Genomic DNA, 22,751 nt, shown 5'->3' on the forward strand with positions numbered 1-22,751 from the left:
TAATTTTAATTAAAAAATTGGTATATTTTAAATAAAAAAATAAATTTAATAAAATATAAATAAGTATAAGTTTAATTATATTAACGATTGATTACATGTAAGTTTTCATTTTCTTTTAATGCATAATTTGGAGAGTGAAGAATAGTGATTTTAGCCCAAATGTTTTGCTGCATTTCAACTTACAGCAAAATTTTGCTGTAAGTTGAAATGCAGCAAAAGTACACAAAACTGCAAAACTGTTTACATGTAAAACTGATTTCACAGCAAACCAAACAGCATTTTACATGTAAAACCAGTTACATTACAGCTACTTACAGCTAGTTACAGGTAACCAAACAGCCCCTTAGTATATTCTTTATCTTCCATGTGAAGTTATGCGCACTTGAGTTTGATATTCACTACCCTTTATACTATTGGTTATTAGCAGTACTAGAAATTTACCGGCCTTATTTGTGGGATATAGTCGTAGTTAATTATATGATTAATGTCTAAATTCAAGGTGTAGATTCAATATTTCTTCTTTATCTTATGATTGCCCTTTAAATGTGTAGTATTTAAAAATATTCTTCTATGTTCATGTTTATGTTTTTCGTTGAAGTGTCTTTTGATGTAAATGTAGGTTAACGGCTGGGGTGACCCACACAAATGTAGCAGTTGACCATAGTATTAACCTTGATCTAGGGCTTTTGGAGTTTCACATGACATTGCATCAAAACTACCCCAAGTGAAGAAGTCCACTTAATATGAGCGCAATTAGTTTTAATAGAGTTCAATTATGCCAACGTGTCCTTTTTTTTAAAAAGGAACTGTTTGTTGGTTTTATTTATGTCCATAAACTAGCTAGTTATGACATTATTTGGCCACATGGTTTTGCCATATTTTTTATGAACTTTATTGGTGTTAAGATTTGGTTTGAACTTAGACGGGTGCCACTTGCTCAACCTAAATTTACACGCTATTTTTAGTGTGTTCTATCCAATGTGTATGTGTTGTTGATCATGGTTTATACGCTTGTATGAAATCAATCATTGGTTATTTCACAACTTGTAGGTGTGGTACATAATCTAAAGAACTTAATTATTTACCCATTACTTTTTGATCAGATAAGAGAGTATTATTATCTCTTTGAATATAAGGTTTATTGACCATTAATAGGAAATATTTATTTCTTGGTTTAATAAAGAATTTCATGTTTTTGCTATCTTATAACATTTTACTTTTTCTTTCAATGTGTTATTTTGTGGGTGAAATATATTGAGGAGATATTTATAAGAAATTGGGTGCAGTCTATTGTCTAAGACTTGACTATTAATATAGATGATTTGTGTTGACTTATTATTCATTGCTTATTATTAATAATAGCTTGATGATATTCATCACATAGAGGAAGGGCTCCATGAAACTACACCTCACATGAGGGCCATATTTCATGCTCTTATGTTTTTCTTTGATAGCTCTTAAATGAATTGCTTTCATCTTTTATAACCACCAACTCGAAATTCAAACTTTTTCTAGTTTCCAAGTGGATATCAGGAATCTATATAAGGAAATATGCTTGTTGCTTGGAACTTGTGTCAAAGATAATATTTCAAAATATGAATTTCTTGTTCCTACAAGTAGCTATGATTGTTTAAAAATATTGTCAAATGCTTGAACTTCTTATTTGGTAATCTAGTTAAATATTTTGTACTTTCCATCTATGGCCTTAATTGTGTTATGTTTAAATGGTTTTTCTAAATGCCATGTTTTTCCCCCTTACGTTTGCACCATATTTTTAGTCTTGTTTGTAACATATATCTTTCTTCAAGATTTAGAACATGTACGCACAATTCCTTTGTTGATAATTGTCACCCAAACCAACATATTGAATTTTAATATTTTTGTTCTAGATATTCAACTTTTCCGGTGTGATATGATTTCGGGTCTCATTGGATTCCAATTTATGTGCAATCTGAACTAAACAAATTTGTGATATTACTTTTATTTCTTAAAACCTTATTGAATATAAACCATCAATATTTCTTGTGCACCATGAGTCTTAGTGGTGTTTATGGAATTTTAATGTGGGCTAAGTGGTGTTTATGGAATTTTAATGTTTCTTTAGTTTTCTTGATTTGTTTTTTGAGTTGTGAACAAATTAGACAGCTTCTAGTGCATATACTTTTTGCAATACAATGTAATGTTACTTTGTTATGCTTCTTATCTTTTTATCACATTGAGCTTTAATTTTCTTCAAATGCTTGGGATTTAGGGTGTAGATAGATGATTTGTTTTGATGGTTATTTCCATCTTCTTTTTGAAAGATAAGAATTTTGATATATAATGGTTTTGGTATTTTAGTTGTTTCATAGCTTAAGTTTTACTTGGCAGTGAGTTTGATATCTAATATTCTCGTTGTTCGTCATCCCTGTTAGGAGATTTGGTTCCATCTTTGATTTATCTATATCATTGAAACTTCACCAAAAATTTAATTTTTTTGTAATGAATTTTAAGTTAATTTGCTTATTTTCTATTAAACTCATCTTCTTGCAAAGATTGAAATGTAATTGTTATATTAAAGGCAGCTTAATAGTTGTCTTGTAAATATTAAATGTCTTTAATACTGCAAGTACATTATATTACCATGAAAGATATTTAAAAATGAAAGATCTCCAATGAAATATACAAGGATCCCTCTTTTGTAACAATATCTGGAACTCTTAGTGTAAATTATATCCCGTTATATAATGATTCTTAATAAGCTTTATAACTCAAGTGTCCGTAATGGTCTAATTTCCATCAAATTTCTCGTCTCCTTGCAAAAATTGAAGTGTTTCTGTCATATTAGCAGCAATTTAATAGTTATCTTGTAAATATTAAATGTCTTTAACACTCCAAGTAGTTTACTAACATTATATATTGTGAAAGAGTTTTAAAAACAAAAGATCTGTAATGAAAATTAGAAGGATCCCTTTTCCCTAGCAATATCTGAAATCATAAGAGTAATTTAGACCCTGTTATTTAATGATTCTCAATGCTATATGAAACAAGTGTCTAAAAAAATCCCAACTTAACAAAAAATAAAATTCCTAATCATAATTTGGTTTCTGTCTCTCTTATGTGTAACCTGTCTCCTCTTCAAGAGTGAAGGATGAAGAAAGCTGAGATGGGCAGAGAGGAAAACCTCGGAGAGGGAGCAACCATTTTAGTTTTGCATTTGAATCCTCTCTCCTCTGTGTTCACTGAGGAGTGTGGGGAATTTCAAGGTTGCCATTGATTTCTCTTTTCTCACCAAGTTGGAGTGCATCTTCAAATTTGAAGGATATGCTAGTGAGGATTTCAGGTAGATGCTGTATAATCCATTCCTTCTTTTTATAAGATGGGGTTTCAGAGTGCTTGATTTCCTTTTCTTTCAGAATTCTTTCAGAAGTTGGGTTTTTAAGTTTATGCTGGTTTAAAGACTAGGATTTTGATTTTTGGTTTTTAGTTTATAATGATTTAGGGAATAGGGTTTCAGCCTTGGGCTTTAAGGTTATACTGGTTTAGGAATTAGTTTAGTTTAACTTTATGGATTTACAAGTTTAAAGATTAGGATTTGGGGGTTGGGTTTTATGGTTATACTTGTCTTAAATGCAAGATTTTCTACTGCTTGTTCTTTATGTTTTATATCTTTAGCTTAATTCTTGGGTGGATATGAAACTGTTATGATATTTAGTAATGTGATAATTGATTTATTTCTTAGATGAACGATGTTGTTTTTGATTTTTCATACTTAGTAATGTGATAATTGATTTATTTCTTAAATGAACGATGTTCTTGCTTTTGGTTTTTCTTAGTTTAAAGTTTGATCTTTTATTGAAAAGGAATTGGTTTTCTTATTTTACATTTGGTCAGTTTAGTGAGGGCTCCTTATTTAATTTTACACATCCTCATGACATTTTCTACCCATCCTTATGACAATTTCTACTTATAGTTGCATGTTAAATGTTAATTGCATAATCTCCATAGCAACACTTGTTTACTGTGGAGATTCATGTTTCATGGTTATAATGTTTTTCAATTGTTAACTCTTGACATAATTTAATCTTTGTTCTTGGCCACAACTTAATGTGTACAACCAACCATATTTCATTTGTTTGGAAGATTCCAACTTAACCCTTTGAGTTTGAAATCGAACTTTCTTCACCTTCAGAATTCCCATACCAGAAATATGAAACGTCTCCCATGCTTGTTTGGAAGTAGTCTCATTTGCATTTTCTCGAACATATCATCATCTAAACCTTGATGGATGATAGTGAGAGCACACTGATCCTTCTTCTTTTCTTTCTCCAAAGCTTCTTTCTAGGTTGGGGTAAGTGTTTCCTCGTGTCAAGCTGTGCAAAGCCTTTTTCAAGAATACCCCATACTTAATGGAAACCAAGTATGGCCTTCATTTTATGTGCCTTATTCTCACAATTAAGTTAAGTGAGTCGAGGATATCGGAATAATGGAGAGACCGCTTTCGATGTCATCTTGGCCCAAATACCACTTGTTGGAAGGTGGTGTACACTTACACAACTCAGAAAAAATCTAAATAAGTGATTATGTGAATTAACTCAAATTCTACACAAACACATAATGAAGAGCTCACAAAACTTAGAAAATTTTTGACAACATGGTTCCCGCTTCCGTTTTGAGTTGTGCATCAATCGCCTGGGGTCATACAATAGTATCACATCTTAGACCCCCACTGTAACTCTCTCTTCCTTATTAGTGTATCGGAACATAGTGCATAGGTACTCTATGATGCTAGGAGGACAAGACGACGTGATAAACTACAATCACGTATAGAAGAACTAGATCTTGTTGCTTTTTTTCTTATTTTGCACATCCACACACTAACGATACAAAGAGTCTCCTTATAAGGCAACTAATCATGGTAAATTTTTCATTAGGTTACTAAATTTTGGTATATTTTCACTTTGGTCATCAAACTTCAATTTGCATCAATTTGAGCATGCAACTTTAATTTGATTCCACTGATCAGTCACTTGAGGGATTTTGGCCCCAAATGATTACATGGCCGTCGTAAAATCCAAGTCAGCTTCCCTATTACACCTTCTTAAGTCCATTTGGGGTGTCCATATGATAAGGACGCACTCTTGTGTATGTGTCGATCATGTAATAAAGTGCTAAGAAGCAAGGTTGAATCCACACGGTATAAATAGTAGAAGTATTAACACCAATCTTGTTATCTAGCTACAACGAAATATCAATTAAGTGTCAAATTAACTAAACCTAAGAATAAAAGGACTTGAATTGCAAGTTTAAGTATTAAGAAATCAATAGATGAAAAAGATGTCCGGATAAGATTTCACTTGGGATTTTAGAGTTAAAGTAATTGCAATTATATATAGATCAAACCTTAGAATTGTTGAACCGAGGGATTTCAAATATATATCGAGTGCTCTCAAAACTCCCCAATACCTAATCCCATACTACGATAGGATTGAATTTCTTCTAACCCTACTTTCACACGACTGCATAGAGATCTAGGAAATCCCTAATAGTAATCGGAGCTCTCGCTACACGACTCTAATTCGGAGGAATCTCAAGTGGCCTATCTCTAGCACACACTCTTAATTCCTTTCATCTATTGGTGATCTCACGTGATGAATCTCTTGATCTCAATCACACAATCAAAATGAGTAGCCACTCTCATTATGCTAAATCAACAAAATTAGAGATACAAATGAACCCAACAAGACGAATGCGATCTATATTAAAAGTAATATCAAAATAAAATCATCCCAAGCTACATCAAATCTAAACACCCAAGTACATTACCCCTCCATTGGATTCATGTTCATCTCAAAGCAATGGAAATAAAGCCCTAGAACACTAAACATGGAAGAAGAATCCCCACTCGATGCTCCACACTAGGAATCAATGTGAGCCGATATTGTCACCTTCGATCGTCATTCCGGCTACTCCTTCGAACTCCTTCTTCCTTATTTGATTTGCCTCCAAACCCTAGCCGTCGCAGTCACTTTACCAAAATCAAGCTCTCTATGATAATGTTGGAAATATAGTCCCACATCAGTTGTGTGATAGAAATGTAATGGGTTTATATATAAGTATGGGGGTTGAGCCACTAAGTCTTGAGACTTTTTGGTGTAAAAACTCTAAGCTTATGTATAATCCATATAGGGTCCACTAGTACAAAATATAAAAATCTAACATGGTATCAGAGAAATTAAGTGGAACCCAATATATATATTAAAATATGTATATATAGGGCCTCTGAGACACAAGTGGTGTACAAGTCCATGTGAGTAGGACCTTTGAGACACAAGTAGTGTACAAGTCCTTGTGTGGAGGACCTCTAAGACACAAAGTAGTGTACAAGTTCTGGTAAAAATAGACCTATGGTGTACAAGTCTGAGTAAGTTCAAACTAACAAAAAAAAATGACCCAGTTGAACTTGAGGGAGGGTGTTGGAAATATAGTCTCACATCAGTTGTGTGATAAAATTGTAATGGGTTTTATATATAGGTATAGGGATTGAGCCACTAAGTCTTAAGACTTTTTAGTTATGTATAATCCATATAAGGCCCACTAGTATATATGCATGGACCATGTATTTTTTTGGACACTTAGCGTGCCGATGCACTGAAAGATACATGGCAGTGTACCTTGCCCGTGTAGTTCTCTGTTTGATGTTTTCGGCCCCATTTGGCTCCCGATTTCATTCCTTCGGCTCCAGTTGTGCTTATAATGTATAAATGGAATAAACTAAGTACCAAATTATCCATAAAAACACTCTTGAAGACCACCTAAGTGCAAACGATAATCAATAGGATATGTATAATAAAACACTTATCACCATGTCACCGGAAAGGCACCATGTCACATGGCACATCAACATCATCTTCTTCCTCCTTCATGTCCTCACTTTACCCAACAACACTCACCCTTCTCCTCCTCTTCCTACTATTCCTTCTCTTCCTTTTTTTATATCCTCCACTACTCTCATCTCCTCTCGACATCCACACCATCCTTCTTCATACTTCTCTAAACCTTTTCATTATTGAGACCTTTCCTCCATGGGATTCATCAGAGGTATTCCTCTCTACCAACACCCTTCTTCTTTCCCATTTTTTTCCATCACCACAATCATCAACAGCTTCAGCAGCAGCAACAACTACAAGAACAGCAATAGTATCATTTATGTGACTTCTTCAAGCACTGCAAGGTGAAGATATATCCCCAGGTTTTCAGCCCAGAACAATGTTCGTGCACCTAGGATGCATTGGAGTACTCCTCTCCATGCTTGTTTTGTTCATGCAGTTGAGTTGTTGGGAGGCTATGAAAGTATAAATCCCTCCACGCTTTCTTATTTTCTAATCTCATGCTTTTCTAATGTATTTTTCTGATTTTTTTTTTTTTTTGAAGGATCTACTCTCCATGCCCATCCTGTTCATGTAGTCATTAAGATGGAGAGAGGGAGTGAATCAATGAATCACGAAGGAGGAAGAAGATGACACTGATGTGGCGTGTAATGTGGTGGGTTTTGAATGATGTGGCCTTTTTTTGTGTGACGTGGACACGTCAAATTAAAGTTGGGTAGGCTGACTTGGATTTTTTGGAGCCCACTTAATCAATTGGGGGCCAAAATCGCTCGATTGACTGTCCGGTGAAATCAAATTGATGCAAATTGAAGTTCTGGGACCAAAAAAAAAATGGGTCAAAATTTAGTGACCTTATAAAAAATTTACCCCAAAAAATCATACAAACTGGTTGTATTTGGTCAAATATGGAGACTTACACGTGGGCTGCTTCTCTTGTAAAACATGGGCTGCTTCAAAGAGTCAAATATTGAGGCTTACACATCTGAAACACGAGCTGCCGAGCTGCTGAAATTTTCCTCAATTAAGGTACGTAGATGGTAAAATACTTGAAGCTTGCTTGATGTATGTTCAAGTTTATTACTCAACATATTCAACCATATCCTTCTGTTGATGGACTAAACATTTTTTTTTGCATGACTTATTGGGTTGCTTGTTGCCAGCCATCTGTTATGCTTGCAGTAACATTTTGTTAATGCTCATCATTTTGCTTAATATATAACTTTGGTTGTTTAAGATAAAAAATAAGTCAAGGAGTTATTTAAGGCATGTTAGCCGTATTGCTTGTGGTGATTTGAGCCATTGTGGCCTATAGGGTGAATATTCTGTTGACTTGTACAATATGGCGGTAATTGCTTGAAGGAGATGATGTCAGGAGGAGGGAGATGGAATGAGAAATTTCATAACTGGCCAATAATTTTTCTAGAAATGAATTCAAATTTATAGTTATATTTCTTTTATCAGTGTTTTAGCCTGATGGTGAGATAATCTTTTACAATTTAGCTTTTGGTGCTCTGCAAACTTTACTAAGCTAGAGAGCATTAATTTTGTATGCTTGTTTCTCCTTTTTCTTAAAGAAATGCGCTAGTTATTTGTTAGTCTTTTATGTATTAGGTATTTCCTTTAAAATTTGGTAATCAAAATATTATTGGCTGATGCCACATATTTTGTTATGCTTTATTTATTATGGGTGCAATAATTTATTGTGAGATCATATTCTATTTGCTTCCACAATATTATGGGGTTATCTAATTATTATTGAAATTTGGTGGGCTCTGTTATTTTCAGAATAGTTGTTTTCATTGACAAAATTATAGTGTGCACTAGACTTCCTTTTTGTAATGTAAATGCTCCCTTTTTTATCTTGTAGGCTCAATTGGTGTTAATTAAATGATGCATTGTTTGTTTTCAGAAGGATTCTTGCTAGTGTTTTCTATCATACATGGTGAATTTTTCTTGTTTGAGTTTGTGATCTTGTTACTCACCATTCGTTTGTAACCTTCTAAAGTTTAAAGGAAAATCTTGGAATATAAATTTATACTTTAAACTTCCAAATCAATGATGAATTAGGATTTTTGTGGCCTGTGTTCACTAATATTAGAGATGTGAAATCTTGTTGTAGATTGTCTTTTAAAGCATCAGCAGTATGCTTATGTTCTTCATACTGTCATATTTTGATTTGCGTTGGTAATCTTCTGTTTGTTTGAAAATGATTCCTCTAAATTCTGAAGGATGCATTGCATACGTGCACATGCTATATTCCTTGACATGATCTTAATTTTGTTTGTCTTCTATTCTTGTGTATGGTGATTATTGAGTCTACTTTTCATAAAATAAAAAGAAAACAGGGGGAAAAAAAGAAAGACAAGGAAAAAGCATTGAGGGTTTGTTTGAAAAAAAACTTGTAATTCACATGTAATTGCATATTTTGGTAATTACTCAGAATTTAGACTGTATGATGTGGTTGGAAGTAATTTTGTTTAGGGAAAAGTACAAAAAAAACCCATGTGGTTTCCGAGTTTTGCAAAATAAGGAATGATGAATTTTTTTTTCGATTCTATGATATGTGGTTTCCCAGATTTGCAAAAAAGGGAAAAATTTAAAGTTTTATCATTGAATATCGGACAATATTTTGTAGCCGCTAACCATTTAAAAAACTCAGTTTATTACCACGAGTGCGGACATAATGGTAGATCTTGCAAAGAATACTTTACAAATCAAATCAGAAATAAACCCACAGAATATCAAAACAAAAGGTAAACAATACAACATTTTCAACGGCGTCCACCTCGCCTCAATACCTTGGAGCGCAAACTAATGAAATGCCGAAGAGTTGCGCTGGAGTTTTCCTTCGAAGCAATGGTCCAATCCTATAGAAGATGTCCAGGCAACGACAACTTTTGAAAAGGCAAAGCTGAAGAGATGAAGAGAGAAAAAAGAAAGCAGTGTCAATAATGGTGTTCTCTGGGGATTAACCAAGAAAAAAAACTGAGGCAATGGTCCAATCCTATAGAAGATGTCCAGGCAACGACAACTTTTGAAAAGGAAAAGCTGAAGAGATGAAGAGAGAAAAAAGAAAGCAGTGTCAATAATGGTGTTCTCTGGGGATTAACCAAGAAAAAAAACTACTTCCTCTTGAAGAGGAAAAAAATTATTACAAATGAAAGAGCTTTTATGGTCAAACCAGGGCCTCACTTGCCACAACTTCCCACTGCAAGGGATAATTTCAGTCAAAAATTCAAAAACTAACTCCATTAAACGCTTTTAGGGGTTTCAAATTCATCAGCATTCAAAAAGGAGGGGTTTTTTATGGATAATCAAATTTAGAGAGATAATTTGTACATATTGCTAATTTAGAGGGTGTTTTTGGTAATTTTTACTAATTTAAAACTATGGTGCAATAAGATGAATTATATTTGTCTTGGACTAATAATTTAAAATTGTGCTGAAGTAATTAATTCCCCTAAAGATATCAGTAGTGTTTAATTTATTTGTAAATTAAAATTGCAATGAATTTTTTAAAATAAAACTTACGAAATAGCACGACTTAAGAAAGTTCTGTCAACTGATTAAACAAAATAATCACGAGCGTTTTTATTTATTTTCCAAAATTAACTTTGAAAGTTCAAAAATCATCCATCTTTGGGCCCACTATTTTCTGTCAACACTGTACTCTTTTTCGAATTACCTGTATATATAAGTTAAAGAAATGTATGAAAATCTAACATTTTTTATTTATATTGATTAAATTTAAATAACCGCGGCCATTCTCCCTAAATCTGGTTTGCATAAGCAACAATTCTAGAAAACGCAGCAATGAAATGGAGGGCCGAGCGGCATTCCCGGGCACTAGTGAGGGAGACGCGGTCCGTGCGTTAAAGCGAAGTTTGAGGGTTGGCGAGAGGGGTGGATTGGAGGTGCATGTTTTAGTCTGGCCTCTTATCCGACCAAGATAGGCAGCAGCACTCCGGATCCCCTTTCACTGCCAACATCCTCAACGGGAACCTGCTCCACCGCCCGGCGTTCCGTCTAATACCTAATGGGACCAGTTGACTCTACTCTTCCTTCTCACGTCTCGTTTCAGGTGGACCGTTCCGCCTCTTCCTTCATCTTTCTCCTCCTCAACAGGGAACTGTCGTGATGTTCTAATTACAAAAGATTATTTACGCTGTTATTGTTTTTTTCCTTTAAGAATAAATGAGGATGTACTTCCAAAATCTCTATTGAGAACATGACCATCTTAAGCATCTTTTGCAGGGTGATTAAGATGTTAGGGTATGAGATCAAGGGTCTTGACTTTGAGTCCTGTAAGAAAGATGCATCTGCATGGAACATAAGACTGAACTTAGGACCGTTACCCACCCAACTCAATGCTCAATAAGCGATTGATGTAAGTCTCCGGCTTCATTTTATTATCCATTCCTTAAGTAAGCGCGCGCGCGCGCGTGTGTTTCAGTGGGGTGTTCTAGCTTTAGGCTTTGCTTGGATGAGGTGAAGGAGGGGTTTATAAAGGAGGGTAGAGTAGGGTAAAGTAAGGAAAGTGGAGTTTTTAAGTTATACCTTGTTTGGGGCTAAGGTAAGGTAAATGGAGGTTATCAAACCTTCTAATGTTTGGATTGAAGTTAAGAGATGGTAAGGTTTTATGGTAATATTACTAAAATACCCTTTAGTATGTTGTAATAAGATTGTTAGATATTATTATAAACTACTAACAAAAAAAGACATATAAAAAAACAAATATTATAAATATTCTCTTACCATAAGTATGCTTTTAAAAAATAAATATGATTTTAGAAAATTATTTGGAAAGATTCAGGGTATTTTTGTAATTGTTTGGAAAGATTAAGGGCATTTTTGTCCAAAAAAATTGAGGGTATTTTTTGTAATTGTTTGAAAAGGTTGAGGGCATTTTTGTCCAGAAAAGTTGAGATTGGGGCATTATTGAAAAATCCTTAACCCTAAATAAACAAAGATGTAATTGTTTGGAAAAGTTGAGGGCATTTTGGTCCAAGAAAAATTCAAAACCTTGCTAACCCCCCAATTTGGAGGGTTGAGAAATGAGGGTAAATGGAGGTTTCTCAACCCTCCATTTAACCCTCTCATACCCTACCCTCCAAATAACCCTGGATCCAAATAAGGTTTGGTAGATAACCTTACTTTACAAAACCTCCAAAAACTTCTCCCAAGCAAGCCCTTAAGCAATCGCCAGTGTGGGCATGGTCGCGAAAGTCTATGCCCAGCAATTTTTTGAGAGCCATGGAATAAGAAAAATTTTTACACCCACAGTAACGAAAAATGGGGTCCCAGGCAAATAAAACTAGGAAACTAGACGCTGCGAATCCTGTTCTTGTTAGTTCCTCCTCTCTAAGATAACTTTTAAAATAAATGCCTACCTATATTTAAATCTTTTACATTTTGGAGACCTACCTAGATGCCCAGTTTTTGGATATCGTTGCTTGAAACGAAATGCAGCCTTTCAATTTTTCATTTCTTTTATTTCTAATAAAAGTATATAAAACATGAGTTTACTGGGATAAGAAGAGAGGGGTCACCAGCTCCACAGGAAGTCGAGCTGAACAGATGCTTGCACGTATTTCATATAATTGTAAAATCTTTATCATGTGCCAAGAAATATTTGGCTGTGAGAGGATAGTTGCAAAAGCGACAACATGGAAGGAACTCATTCTATTGTTGCTGTAAGCTCACTAACAAACTCATTGTGATCTCATAGTTAATGCTATGGTTGGACCAAGATCATGGCTTGGAGGAATCTTTTACCGCTCTGCTAATAAGCGCAATGCTGGTGGTGAAAAACCCCTTGATTATGTCCTCACTCCTCTTCAGGTGAACTCTCATGTCATGCCTGCAACTAACCATGTTTTCCTTTTATTTTTTATTGCTTTTTCTTCAATCCAAGTTTGTTGAGTGTGAGCATGCATTGCCTGTACTCTCGTAGTCATTTCTCTTTAACAGCCTTGTGGCACAAGCTACATGTGTAAGTTTCACTTTAATCAATCAGAATTTGTTCAGCTGAAATTCCTGAAGGATGCCTCCACCTCCTTGTGGAATGGGTAATATGCACATAATTGTTTAGGTGCTCTGTTTTTTGTCATCCCAAAAGTATGCCTCTAGATTAGATACTTAATGGAGTTTTTTATCAGAGATCTCTGTGCACAAGCATATGTTCTAGTCTTCCCTTCTCATGATTTGACCTCCTTGCAGGAGCAAAGATTGCAAAGACTACAGGAACGGTTAAATGTGCCTTTTGATGAGACCCGACCAGATCATCAAGTATAAACTTTTTTCCATCCAGGTCACTTTGAAATACTTTTGACATGTATAATTTCTGCTTCATTCTATGGTACACATTCTGCATGTGGAATCCATCTGAAGCCATTGTAAGTAATAACCCCAGCTCATTTTTTGTTATTGAGGTATATATAAGTTGTTCCGTATGAGATATCTTGGACTTTTTTATGGATAACCACACTATGATAAGTTAGATATAAATTTATTGAGTGGGTGGAGGGTGTTTTTCTGGTCTAAAAATAGCATGAAAAGAACCACACAACAAGACAAAAAAAAGTTTACATTAAGAAAACGCAGCCTGGCTGATTAAAATCAGCTAGAGATTCCCTTCAAATCTCTCTGAGTCTGCAGCTATGTGGAAGTGTTTGATTGGTTCTCTTTATGAGTCATTGTCATTAGCCTTTGTAAAGGATAAGCCATGCCAACTTTCTTCTCTGCCAGCTTCGGTCATGGACTGCAGAACACCAGCCCCGTGCACAACAACAAATGTCAACATTTTGAAAACAAATGGGACAATTTGCCTGCTTCACTTGTCCTCTTTTTCTGGTATTGGCAATCAAAATGAAAGTGCACAAGTCTTGAGTTTGTGTTGTAAATAGTTTTGTTTTTTTACCGGTAATTATATTCAAGTCCAAACAACTTTTCTATAATCTTTGCTGAAAGATTATCCAACCTGTCAACCTTCTTTTGGTGTATGATGACCAATTTATGCACCTTAGTTTATTCTTGTGGAAACCATCAAAATTTTATTGCATAATTTCAACATCTGCTTCTCATTTATATTTACGTTTTGTTCGACATCTGCTTATCATTTATATTAACACTTTGTACTCCTTGTTTGCCCTTTATTGGCAGGAAGCTCTCAGGGCATTGTGGCAGGCTTCCTTTCCAGATACAGATCTTTCAGGCTTGGTATCTGAGCAGTGGAAAGATATGGGATGGCAGGGACCAAATCCATCGACTGACTTTAGGTAAACGAAATCTTGTTAACTTTGCCCATCACAGACGTTCACATTTTGTTGCATAAATTTTATTAGTCATTAAGGTTTTTTGTGATCATTACTAGTTGTTATCTTGGATGGTAGAAAGCTCTATCTAATAGACAACTTTTTAATTTACAATCGTGATTATGTTGTTTAACTTAAAGTCCTCTTTAATCATTCTGTAAATCTAGTATGACTGGGGCGTGAGTCATATCTGCTATTGAAACTCCATTTATATGTGCACAAGTTCAAATTTTTGCAAGATCATAAAATGCTTATTTAAGTAAAAAATAAAAATAAATTTATCTATGTGCTCATTCTCTTAGAAGTTCATCTGTTGAGCTGCATAATGTAACAAGAAAAACACAATGCTCCAGTAACTGGTTCAGGGTAATTAATTGTCCATTAGACAAACTGTGTTTATTAGACAAACTGCAAATTTTTATGATTTAGTGTTCATGTATTTAATTAAGTTTCTCAGCACTTAATTGACTTTAGTTAGTGAAATAATTCATATGACTGTGTGTATGTCATCAATTCTCTTTGATAGATTTAACCATGCCCTCATTCTGTTAGATGGTTTACCACCTGTTGAGCAGAATGATGTGACAATAAAAACAAGAAGTTTTTGAATCATTAACTGGTTCAGACCGAATTTAAATCAATTTCACACTGCTTCACTGACTAATGACTTAAATAGTTAATAAGTGTATGTGTAGCATCAGTCTTCTCTGGTGATAATTATTTGTTTATAACTTGAAAGCGCTCATGACATTTGTGGATCAATTTTATGATGCATTGATACCTTTCTTTCATTTGTTTCAGAGGTTGTGGGTTTGTTTCACTTGAGAACCTTCTGTTTTTTGCTCGGACTTATCCGGTACAGCTGCATAGACCTGTTATTTGGCATCTCATAAAACATATTTTTGTTATTTAATGCTTGTTCCTTTATGAACTCAAGACTGGCTTGCATTGTTATTAACTTTATTTGGTGGTTTGCAACTAATATTTGAACTCAAACTTCACATGAAGGCTTCTTATAATAGGATATTATTCAAGCAAGAAGGGATGCGATCTGCATGGGAGTACCCCTTTGCTGTTGCAGGCATTAATGTTTCATTTATGTTAATCCAGATGTTGGATCTGTACTCAGGTCAGTGGAGAAAAATATCTTGCATCAAGTAAATATTCCCTTAGGATTCAGGAAGCACAATTGCCTTTGATTGCTAGATAGTTGCAAAGTTGAGAGAAGATGAATCTTATTGTCAAAGAAACATCAAGGAACATCAAGAAACTGGTAAATGTATGACTTATAATGTGGGGGTTGATAGAAGTTAGCAATGACTTATGTGATGCCATGTGTATATGATATATATCATGTACATTGACAATATGATTGATGTTAAACTTGTACATCTTGTTTTTGGATGAACTGATGAATAGAAGCAAACCAAACCAAGCAAATCAAAGAAGATTGGAAGTAAAGAATTTATTAATACATCTTCAAAATCAAAATAGTCTTCTCAATGGCAAACTAAAGGTTCCCATACTCTTATACCAAGAACTGGATAATTAGAGTTATCTACATATTCCTAAAATACATTATTGCTCTTTTAAACTAAATTAGGATAAAGGCATATGAATAACTATATTATTAAATAATACCGCTTAAATATCCTCCCTTGGGGTCTGTTTGATTTGTAGAGTAGAACAACACAAGCAATATAGTATGCTACTAGTGGTTGAGTTACAAAACAAGTGTTTGGATTGTTTTATGTTTGATATTCAATGGACAACACAAAATATTTTGTGTTGTTCTCTATTTGATTCATGCTAATAATGGACAAAAATTTGTAAAATTACTGTGATATCCTAGGTTGTAGCCAATGGACAACCTAGTGTCAGTTGTGATCATGGTCTGCTCCAGTGATCACCATGCAATTCTCGATTGAAGAGAAGAATTGTGAGAAACCTAATCCCTCTTTGAGGCATTGTATTTTTTTTATTTTTAGTGGAGTAGTTTTGTCCTTAGTTGTGTTGTACCTTAGTAAAATGTTTTGTACCATGGTTTTAGAGGTATAAAAATTTACAAAGTTGTGTTGTACCTAATCACCTTTTTATGCTATAGTTCTACCCTATTTGCAAATCAAACAGGTGACAAAAGAAGTTGTGTTGTGCTATACCGCAAATTTTCGCATATCAAATGGACCCTCAAATTGTTAATGTATTGAACATCAATAGTTTGCCTAAAAGAAACTCAAATTGAGCCAAATGAGAGCTTTTATGAACATAGCAGGAGAAGTCTAAATATAAGAAAAAGTGATGGTGCCCTACTTGAAATGTTAGCAAATAAAGTAGTAATCAATATTAATATGTTTTGTCCGCTTGTGAAAAACTGAATTGTAAGTCATTATACTACTTTTATTAGAGTAACTAATAGTCATGTGTTGGTTTCACTGGGATCTCCCATCCTATTAAGCTTAGATATTGTGGTTGGTTTGCATCTAGTAATGTATCAAAGCTTGATTAATTGATTTGTTTGATTTTTTGCAACATAATTAGTTAACATAGATTAGCACATATCAAAAGAGTAATTAAAAATCCACATTGGTTAGGCTTCGGTTTCTCTTGTTAGCTTGGTTCAGTCAAACCTAGATGGTATATTTGGTTTGTATCTAATAATATTTATATTTAAGCAAACAGAAAGATTGTTAAAAAAAAAAAGAACTTTTTGCAACAATCTATACCAATATGGTGATTGCATTTTTATAACTGTTTTTCTCTTTGTAACGAAGGACTTCACTTTTTCCTCAATGCAAGAATAAAAATTACTCATATAGATTATAGGAATGGGTAAGGCCATAGATATAGCTTAGGATACTTTGTAGTTAGCTAAAAATCTTATGTCAGACCCAAGATAATTCGTATTCTAGTGCCAAAAGTTCATACCTAGAATATGGTGATTGTTGTTGGCCTCTAGCCTGTTCTTTCCCCAACCAAAAAAAAAAAACAACAGCAGCAGCACTATGTCCGCTATATTTCCTAGCCAAATTGTCTTGTCAAGTATTAAATAATGGAAGTGAAATGAAGCTTAAAATTTATTTACATTAACAGATTGGGATGCTCATTCTGGTGACTGTTTCTTGTTGTGCAGCAAAGCCCAAATCGCTTCCAGGTGTGAACTTTTTAAAAATTTTGTCAGGTGAGGACAACACAGTATGCAAGGAATGGTTTTGTCCAGTTTCATTAGTGTGGCCATTATCTCCCTGTCACATGCATTGCTTTGTTGTCCACAGAAGATGAAGCAGCCTTTGATGTACTGTACTGCATAGCGTTTCAAATGATGGATGCCCAATGGCTCGCAATGCGTGCTTCTTACCTTCAGTTTAAGGTTTTTTCAATCCTTTTCTTCTATCTGCAGGAATAGTTAGTTTTTGAATCCGACATGCATGCGTCATTCCGCTGTATGTATCTGATGCTTCCATATTTTGCAGGAGGTAATACATGCAACAAGAATTCAGTTAGAGAGGGAACTTTCTTTAGATGATATCCACCGGATTCGTGATTTACCAGCCTACAATTTGTTATACAAATAGTTTCATCTTGATTCAGCTGTAAATGCTTGCAATTACTGAGTGGTTATTATTAAGTATCCCTTTTTATGTTGGGACAAAAATGATGGGTTGTTTGCAGAGCCTTCAGCAATCTCGAGTGTGTTACGGTGGTTCCTGTCAAGCTAGAGGTCAGTCAACCATGTGTGATTCACCTACAGTCAGAAATTTGGTATGTAGCATTTTAGGAATATACGAAGGGTACGGTCAAAATGGAAATTTGCGCGAGCTGTATGTGTTATTTTAATAACCGACCTTTTCTGAAAATGTTTATTTAGGAAGAATGTTTCTTTTTAATTCTTTTCCGTTCACTGTAATCTAGGTCACAATATTTAAAAATGCAGAAAGAGGACAGCCAGGAAACAAATAAAATCAAGGGCTGTTTTGTTTTGAAAACATTCTTCATGGCTTTTTCAGTTTTTTGTTTTTAAAACTTTTTTTTTTTTTGGGTTTGTTTTTAGGAAACATGCTTTGATATATTCAAAAACAAATTTTTCTATAAACTATCTATAAAAAACATTATATATATATATATATATATATATATATATATATATATATATATATATATATATATATATATATATATATATATATATATATAGCAAATTACATGCGCCAATTCAAAATAAAAAATAATAAAACTTAATATTATGATGCATATTAATCATAAAATAAATTTGAGTATATTTAACTCAGTTTATAAAGATCTAAATACAATTATTTTCAAAAACAATTTCATGAATAAAATAATTGTAAGGTATATAATTTGGTTCACCGAATCTTACACTTATCGTTCACAAGAAATTTTATATTATCAATTGATTTTTTACAAAAAAATATCTTTTTGGGCAAAGATATAAAAATTCATAAAATTTTGGTTTAAATATCAAAATTTTTTGATAATAAATGTGTTATTATTAAAAAAAGTAAATTTTATTTTTAAAATATTTAATTCTTATTAATATTAATTAAGTCAAATTTAATTATTTTAGATAAATATATTTTATTACAACTTAATATTTAAAAAAAATTAATCTTATTTGTTTTTCTCATCCCCAATGGAATATTTCCATAAATATATTTTTATATAAAAAATATGTGTGGAAAAACAAAACATGAATTTTTTTTAAAAAAATTTAAAAAAAATTGATGTTTTCGTGTTTTTATTGGATCCAAAATGTATAACGGGAAAAAACTTTACATTATGGTCAGGATAATGCATTAGAGTTGGTAATCACATTACTGGTAATGCTGCTTAAGTTATCAAATTCCGGAAATATAATATTCTCACCCTAAGTTACCAAATGATGTAATCTAGATTCTAGAGCTAATCTAATATTACCCTCAATCAAACATCACCTAAAAGAGTTTGTGTGATATATAAACATTTTTTAAGTACGTCTTTAATTTTTTAAAATCTAGGGGTGTTTGATGGCATCCCTTAGATCCAGGGGCGGAGATAGAAATTATATAGGGGTCGAACTGCAAGTTTTAAAATAATTAATTAACAAAAATTTTAAATTCAAATTTTTAAATAATAAAATATATTTAAATTTTTTATTACACTAAGTAAAATTTAAGAGAAATAATTAAAATTAATTAATATATCAAAATAAATATTTTTATCAAGATTTAGATTTCATTATGATTATGATGGGCTGCTTAACATAGTGTTTAGATTCAAAAGTCGAAGGGAAAGTAAGGGGAGGGAAAGTAAGGGAAAGGAAAGGATGGGTTCAACCCTCTTGGATAGACAAATTTTATGGAGGGAAAGGAAAGGAGAGTTCTCTAATAAACCTTGTTTGGTTACGGAAGGAAAAAGAAAGGAAAAGATATATAATAATATGATTTACCAATTATATATTCCAATAAATTTCTTTGGAAATTAGGCTCCACAATTCTTGTTCCTGATCATCTAAGGATGGGATCCAAGAATCTTTGAAAGGGATTGTGCCTGAGAATGTATATTTAATGTTTGCTTAAATAAATCCCAAATTCTTTCCTAGACTTCACACCTGAGCAAGAGATGATCTGTTGTCTTTGAGCCTTTATAACACAGTACACATGTGCCAGTTACGTTTTGAGAATTACAACCTTTGTTGGCTAAGTTAACGAGAGTAAGGATTTTCTCCTCACTTGCTAACTAGCAAAAGAGAAATTTTATTGGGAATTCAGTTTTCCAGAACTGAGGGTGTAGGGCACTTCGCAAGCCACCATCTATAAGAAATTTATAGAAGGTAGGACTGAGAAGGGTTTGTTCTTCCCCAAGTTCCAGATTTTTAAATCCTCTTGATTGCTAGAACAATCTGGAATGGATGAAAAGAAAGGCAAACTTCTGAGGAGGTGGCAGCACGAAAGAATATATCCTGAGGAGGAAGGTCTTGTGAAAACTATTTGATCGTAATCCAAGGAAAGTTGCAGTCATTAAAGAGACTAGGCCATATGTCATTAGGAGCTCAACCTTCTAGCCAGTTATTATGCCAAAGCAGAGTAGAATCACCATTTCTTACACTCTTGGAGGTACAGATTCGAAAGGAAGGTAGGATATGTGCCAAACACTTTTGTTAAAGGTTTTATTATAATCTCTTTGTAATAAGGTTTTATTTTTCTTGTCTTGTTGGACTCTTGTCATGTTGTAATGTATCTTAGCTTTGTTTTAATAAAATAAGCTACTTAATAGCTCTTTTCTTAAAAACTTTTGAAACGATGTGTTGTTTCTTTGAGCAAGAAGATACTACTTTTCACCTAAATAAATGCAAAGAACCTCTTGTACTCTTGTGTAATCAAAGTCCTTGCCTATCAATTTACAGTTTTTACACCAGTGTTCATTGTATTGTGCATCAACTGGTACACTTTATTTTAAATAGAAAGTTCATGCCTAGTTACAATGCTATATAGGAATGTTCCTACAACACAACATTCTCAATAAGATTCCCTTGTCCACAAGGCATGTAGGCATATTTTTTTTAATAAAAATAAGTAAACCATTGTTTTATCAAAATAAAAAGAAACAACAAAATGAACACAAGTAAATAATAAATTTATAGTTTATCCATTTTATTTTTTTAAAAAAAAAACAAAGAACACAAGAGATAATAGAGAGAAAAAAACAAATTAAAGAACAAAATTAATTGTGTGGGCAATAGTCTTCTAGCTTGTGTTATTGTAATAACTAATCCAGCTCATTGTCTTTTTTTCTCAACAAAGTCATAGTTTATCCACATTTTTTTCACTAATCCAGATCACATAACTAATGCCCTTTATGTGGTTTATCCACCTTTTCAAACAAAAACTAATCGTGCCCTTTTAACATACCTAATATTAGATTAATTTCCTTTTTTTTTAATAACATATGGTTTTCTTTTTTATTTTTGCCTTCTATGTGGTATTATGCAAATTACCTCCTTAAATATTGTACAATTCTGACCTAATAAAAATCACTGCACTTACGTTGAGAGATATATAAATGGCATAGCTAAATCAATAAATTCACCAGTGGGCACAGATTGGTTTCAATCATGTTATTTGATCAATCATTATGAAAGCATTAAGATCTTGGCTAATAATGCGTATATGACTAGAGTGATCTATGATTAGATCGCAGGCAGAACTTGAGGAGGGCATGGTTGCAGACCAAATTCAAACCATGAGAAGGGAAAAGACCACATATATATATATATATAAAGCATCAGTCCCGCAGTGGATGATGATATATGCCAAAAATTTGCCCACATGTAGGAGATAAAATAGATGAAATGAGATTAAGAGAGAGGATGCATGCCTAGGTATAAAGCTTGGTTGGGTTCCCTAGCGTCCGCGGAGGAGGGATTTCTCAGCAGTATCCATCTCTTCCAGAATCCTGGCCTTGCGCTTGGTAGGAATGGGTGCTGTAGGCCCGAAGCTAATGTAATGGCCTGAGACGGCATTGAGAGCCGAGTACATGTCACGGAAGGAGGCCCTACCGAGGAGAGCTTTCTCCCTGCGGTACTTGGCCACCCAAGTGTTGGAGACCTCGCGTAAATCAGCCACAGCAGCCGCCAAATTTGGGTCTGTTTTATTCAAGTTAATGGTCGACCGGACCTTGCCGATAACCTCTGTGGTCTCCCGCACGTACTCTTCATCTGAGGCAGCCATTGCCGCAGGTAGTAGTGGCACAAGTAGCACCGTCCCTGCTCCTATAAAAATGCCCAGCTCTCGGCGAGTCACATTGGTCCGCATGGCATTATTGCCAGCTGAAGCAACAATTGCTCTGCAGGATGGGACGGAAGTGAAGGCCCATGTGGGTTTCTTGGTGGGCGGAGTCGTCAGAAGGAATGATGAGGCCATGGCTCTGCAGCTACTCTTGATTGGCAGATGGTTAGGGGATTTTTTTTTTCTCTCTTTTATGAAAAAGTAGAAGGTGGGTTAATTTTGCTGCTGCATTCAATGGTAAACTAAAGAAGGGATCGAGGGAATGGTCAGCGCCGATATGTAATTTTAGTTAAAGTGCAAACTCTTAAATCAGTACCAGGGGAATCGATGAGCAGTGGGAAAGAGAGAAAGTGGCGGAGCCTGGAGAGCACCACTCGGGTCTCGAGGGGAGAAGAGAGATGAAGAGTGCCACGTGGGCTTATCACCTTATCTCCACAAAGCCTTTGTCACTGGATCATGCAGATTTGGAGGGGTCTTGTGGATCAGAAAAACAAAAACTGTAGGCTCTTAATTCTTACTGTACCGGTGGATTTTTTTTTTTAATTAATAAAAACAAAAAATATAATTTGGGAATTAATTATCCAACTTGTGCATTCTCATATGATGATTGGGGTGTTAGGTGAGAGCTACGAGCTTAAACCTACATCAGGGTAAAAAACTAGTATACCCTACAAAGCCAATTTTAGTTATTGTTTAATAATAAAATAGTTTTATTTCATTGCATGCATAATTATGGGTATTGTATTATTTATGTTTGATGATATATTATTATGGACTTGCATTGTATA

General features: G+C 34.0%; 2 protein-coding genes and 1 long non-coding RNA gene across 11 annotated transcripts; 2 read left to right on the forward strand and 1 right to left on the reverse strand.

Annotated features, from left to right (window-relative positions):
* The first annotated feature begins 619 nt into the window (after positions 1-619).
* On the forward strand, positions 620-8,028 carry LOC120267035. Of its 2 annotated transcripts, none has more exons than XR_005538378.1 (2): positions 620-3,322; positions 7,414-8,028. It is a non-coding gene; the product is annotated as an uncharacterized LOC120267035 (long non-coding RNA). The 2 variants fall into 2 exon arrangements; XR_005538377.1 differs by lacking the exon at positions 620-3,322 and adding an exon at positions 3,330-7,332.
* A 2,587-nt stretch (positions 8,029-10,615) lies between these two features.
* LOC120267430 (ELMO domain-containing protein A) lies at positions 10,616-18,140 on the forward strand. 8 transcript variants are annotated; one of them, XM_039275079.1, is made up of 10 exons: positions 10,617-10,950; positions 11,124-11,256; positions 12,598-12,710; positions 13,089-13,157; positions 14,031-14,146; positions 14,984-15,038; positions 15,191-15,311; positions 17,313-17,360; positions 17,458-17,549; positions 17,653-18,140. In XM_039275079.1, the coding sequence occupies exons 3-10, from the start codon at positions 12,606-12,608 to the stop codon at positions 17,752-17,754; spliced, it is 708 nt and encodes a 235-aa protein (XP_039131013.1). In that variant the 5' UTR covers positions 10,617-10,950; positions 11,124-11,256; positions 12,598-12,605; the 3' UTR covers positions 17,755-18,140. The 8 variants fall into 8 exon arrangements, with proteins under 8 accessions (XP_039131015.1, XP_039131013.1, XP_039131010.1 ...); XM_039275076.1 differs by having other exon boundaries at positions 10,618-10,950; positions 17,455-17,549; XM_039275081.1 differs by lacking the exon at positions 14,984-15,038 and having other exon boundaries at positions 10,616-10,950; positions 15,205-15,311; positions 17,455-17,549.
* A 3,279-nt stretch (positions 18,141-21,419) lies between these two features.
* On the reverse strand, positions 21,420-22,459 carry LOC120266527 (photosystem II repair protein PSB27-H1, chloroplastic). The gene has a single exon (XM_039274168.1). It carries the CDS (start codon positions 22,096-22,098, stop codon positions 21,580-21,582), a length of 519 nt encoding a protein of 172 aa, XP_039130102.1. The 5' UTR covers positions 22,099-22,459; the 3' UTR covers positions 21,420-21,579.
* Between the last annotated feature and the right edge of the window lie 292 nt (positions 22,460-22,751).

Source organism: Dioscorea cayenensis, chromosome 8 (assembly GCF_009730915.1).
Source record: "Dioscorea cayenensis subsp. rotundata cultivar TDr96_F1 chromosome 8, TDr96_F1_v2_PseudoChromosome.rev07_lg8_w22 25.fasta, whole genome shotgun sequence".
NCBI lineage: Eukaryota > Viridiplantae > Streptophyta > Magnoliopsida > Dioscoreales > Dioscoreaceae > Dioscorea > Dioscorea cayenensis.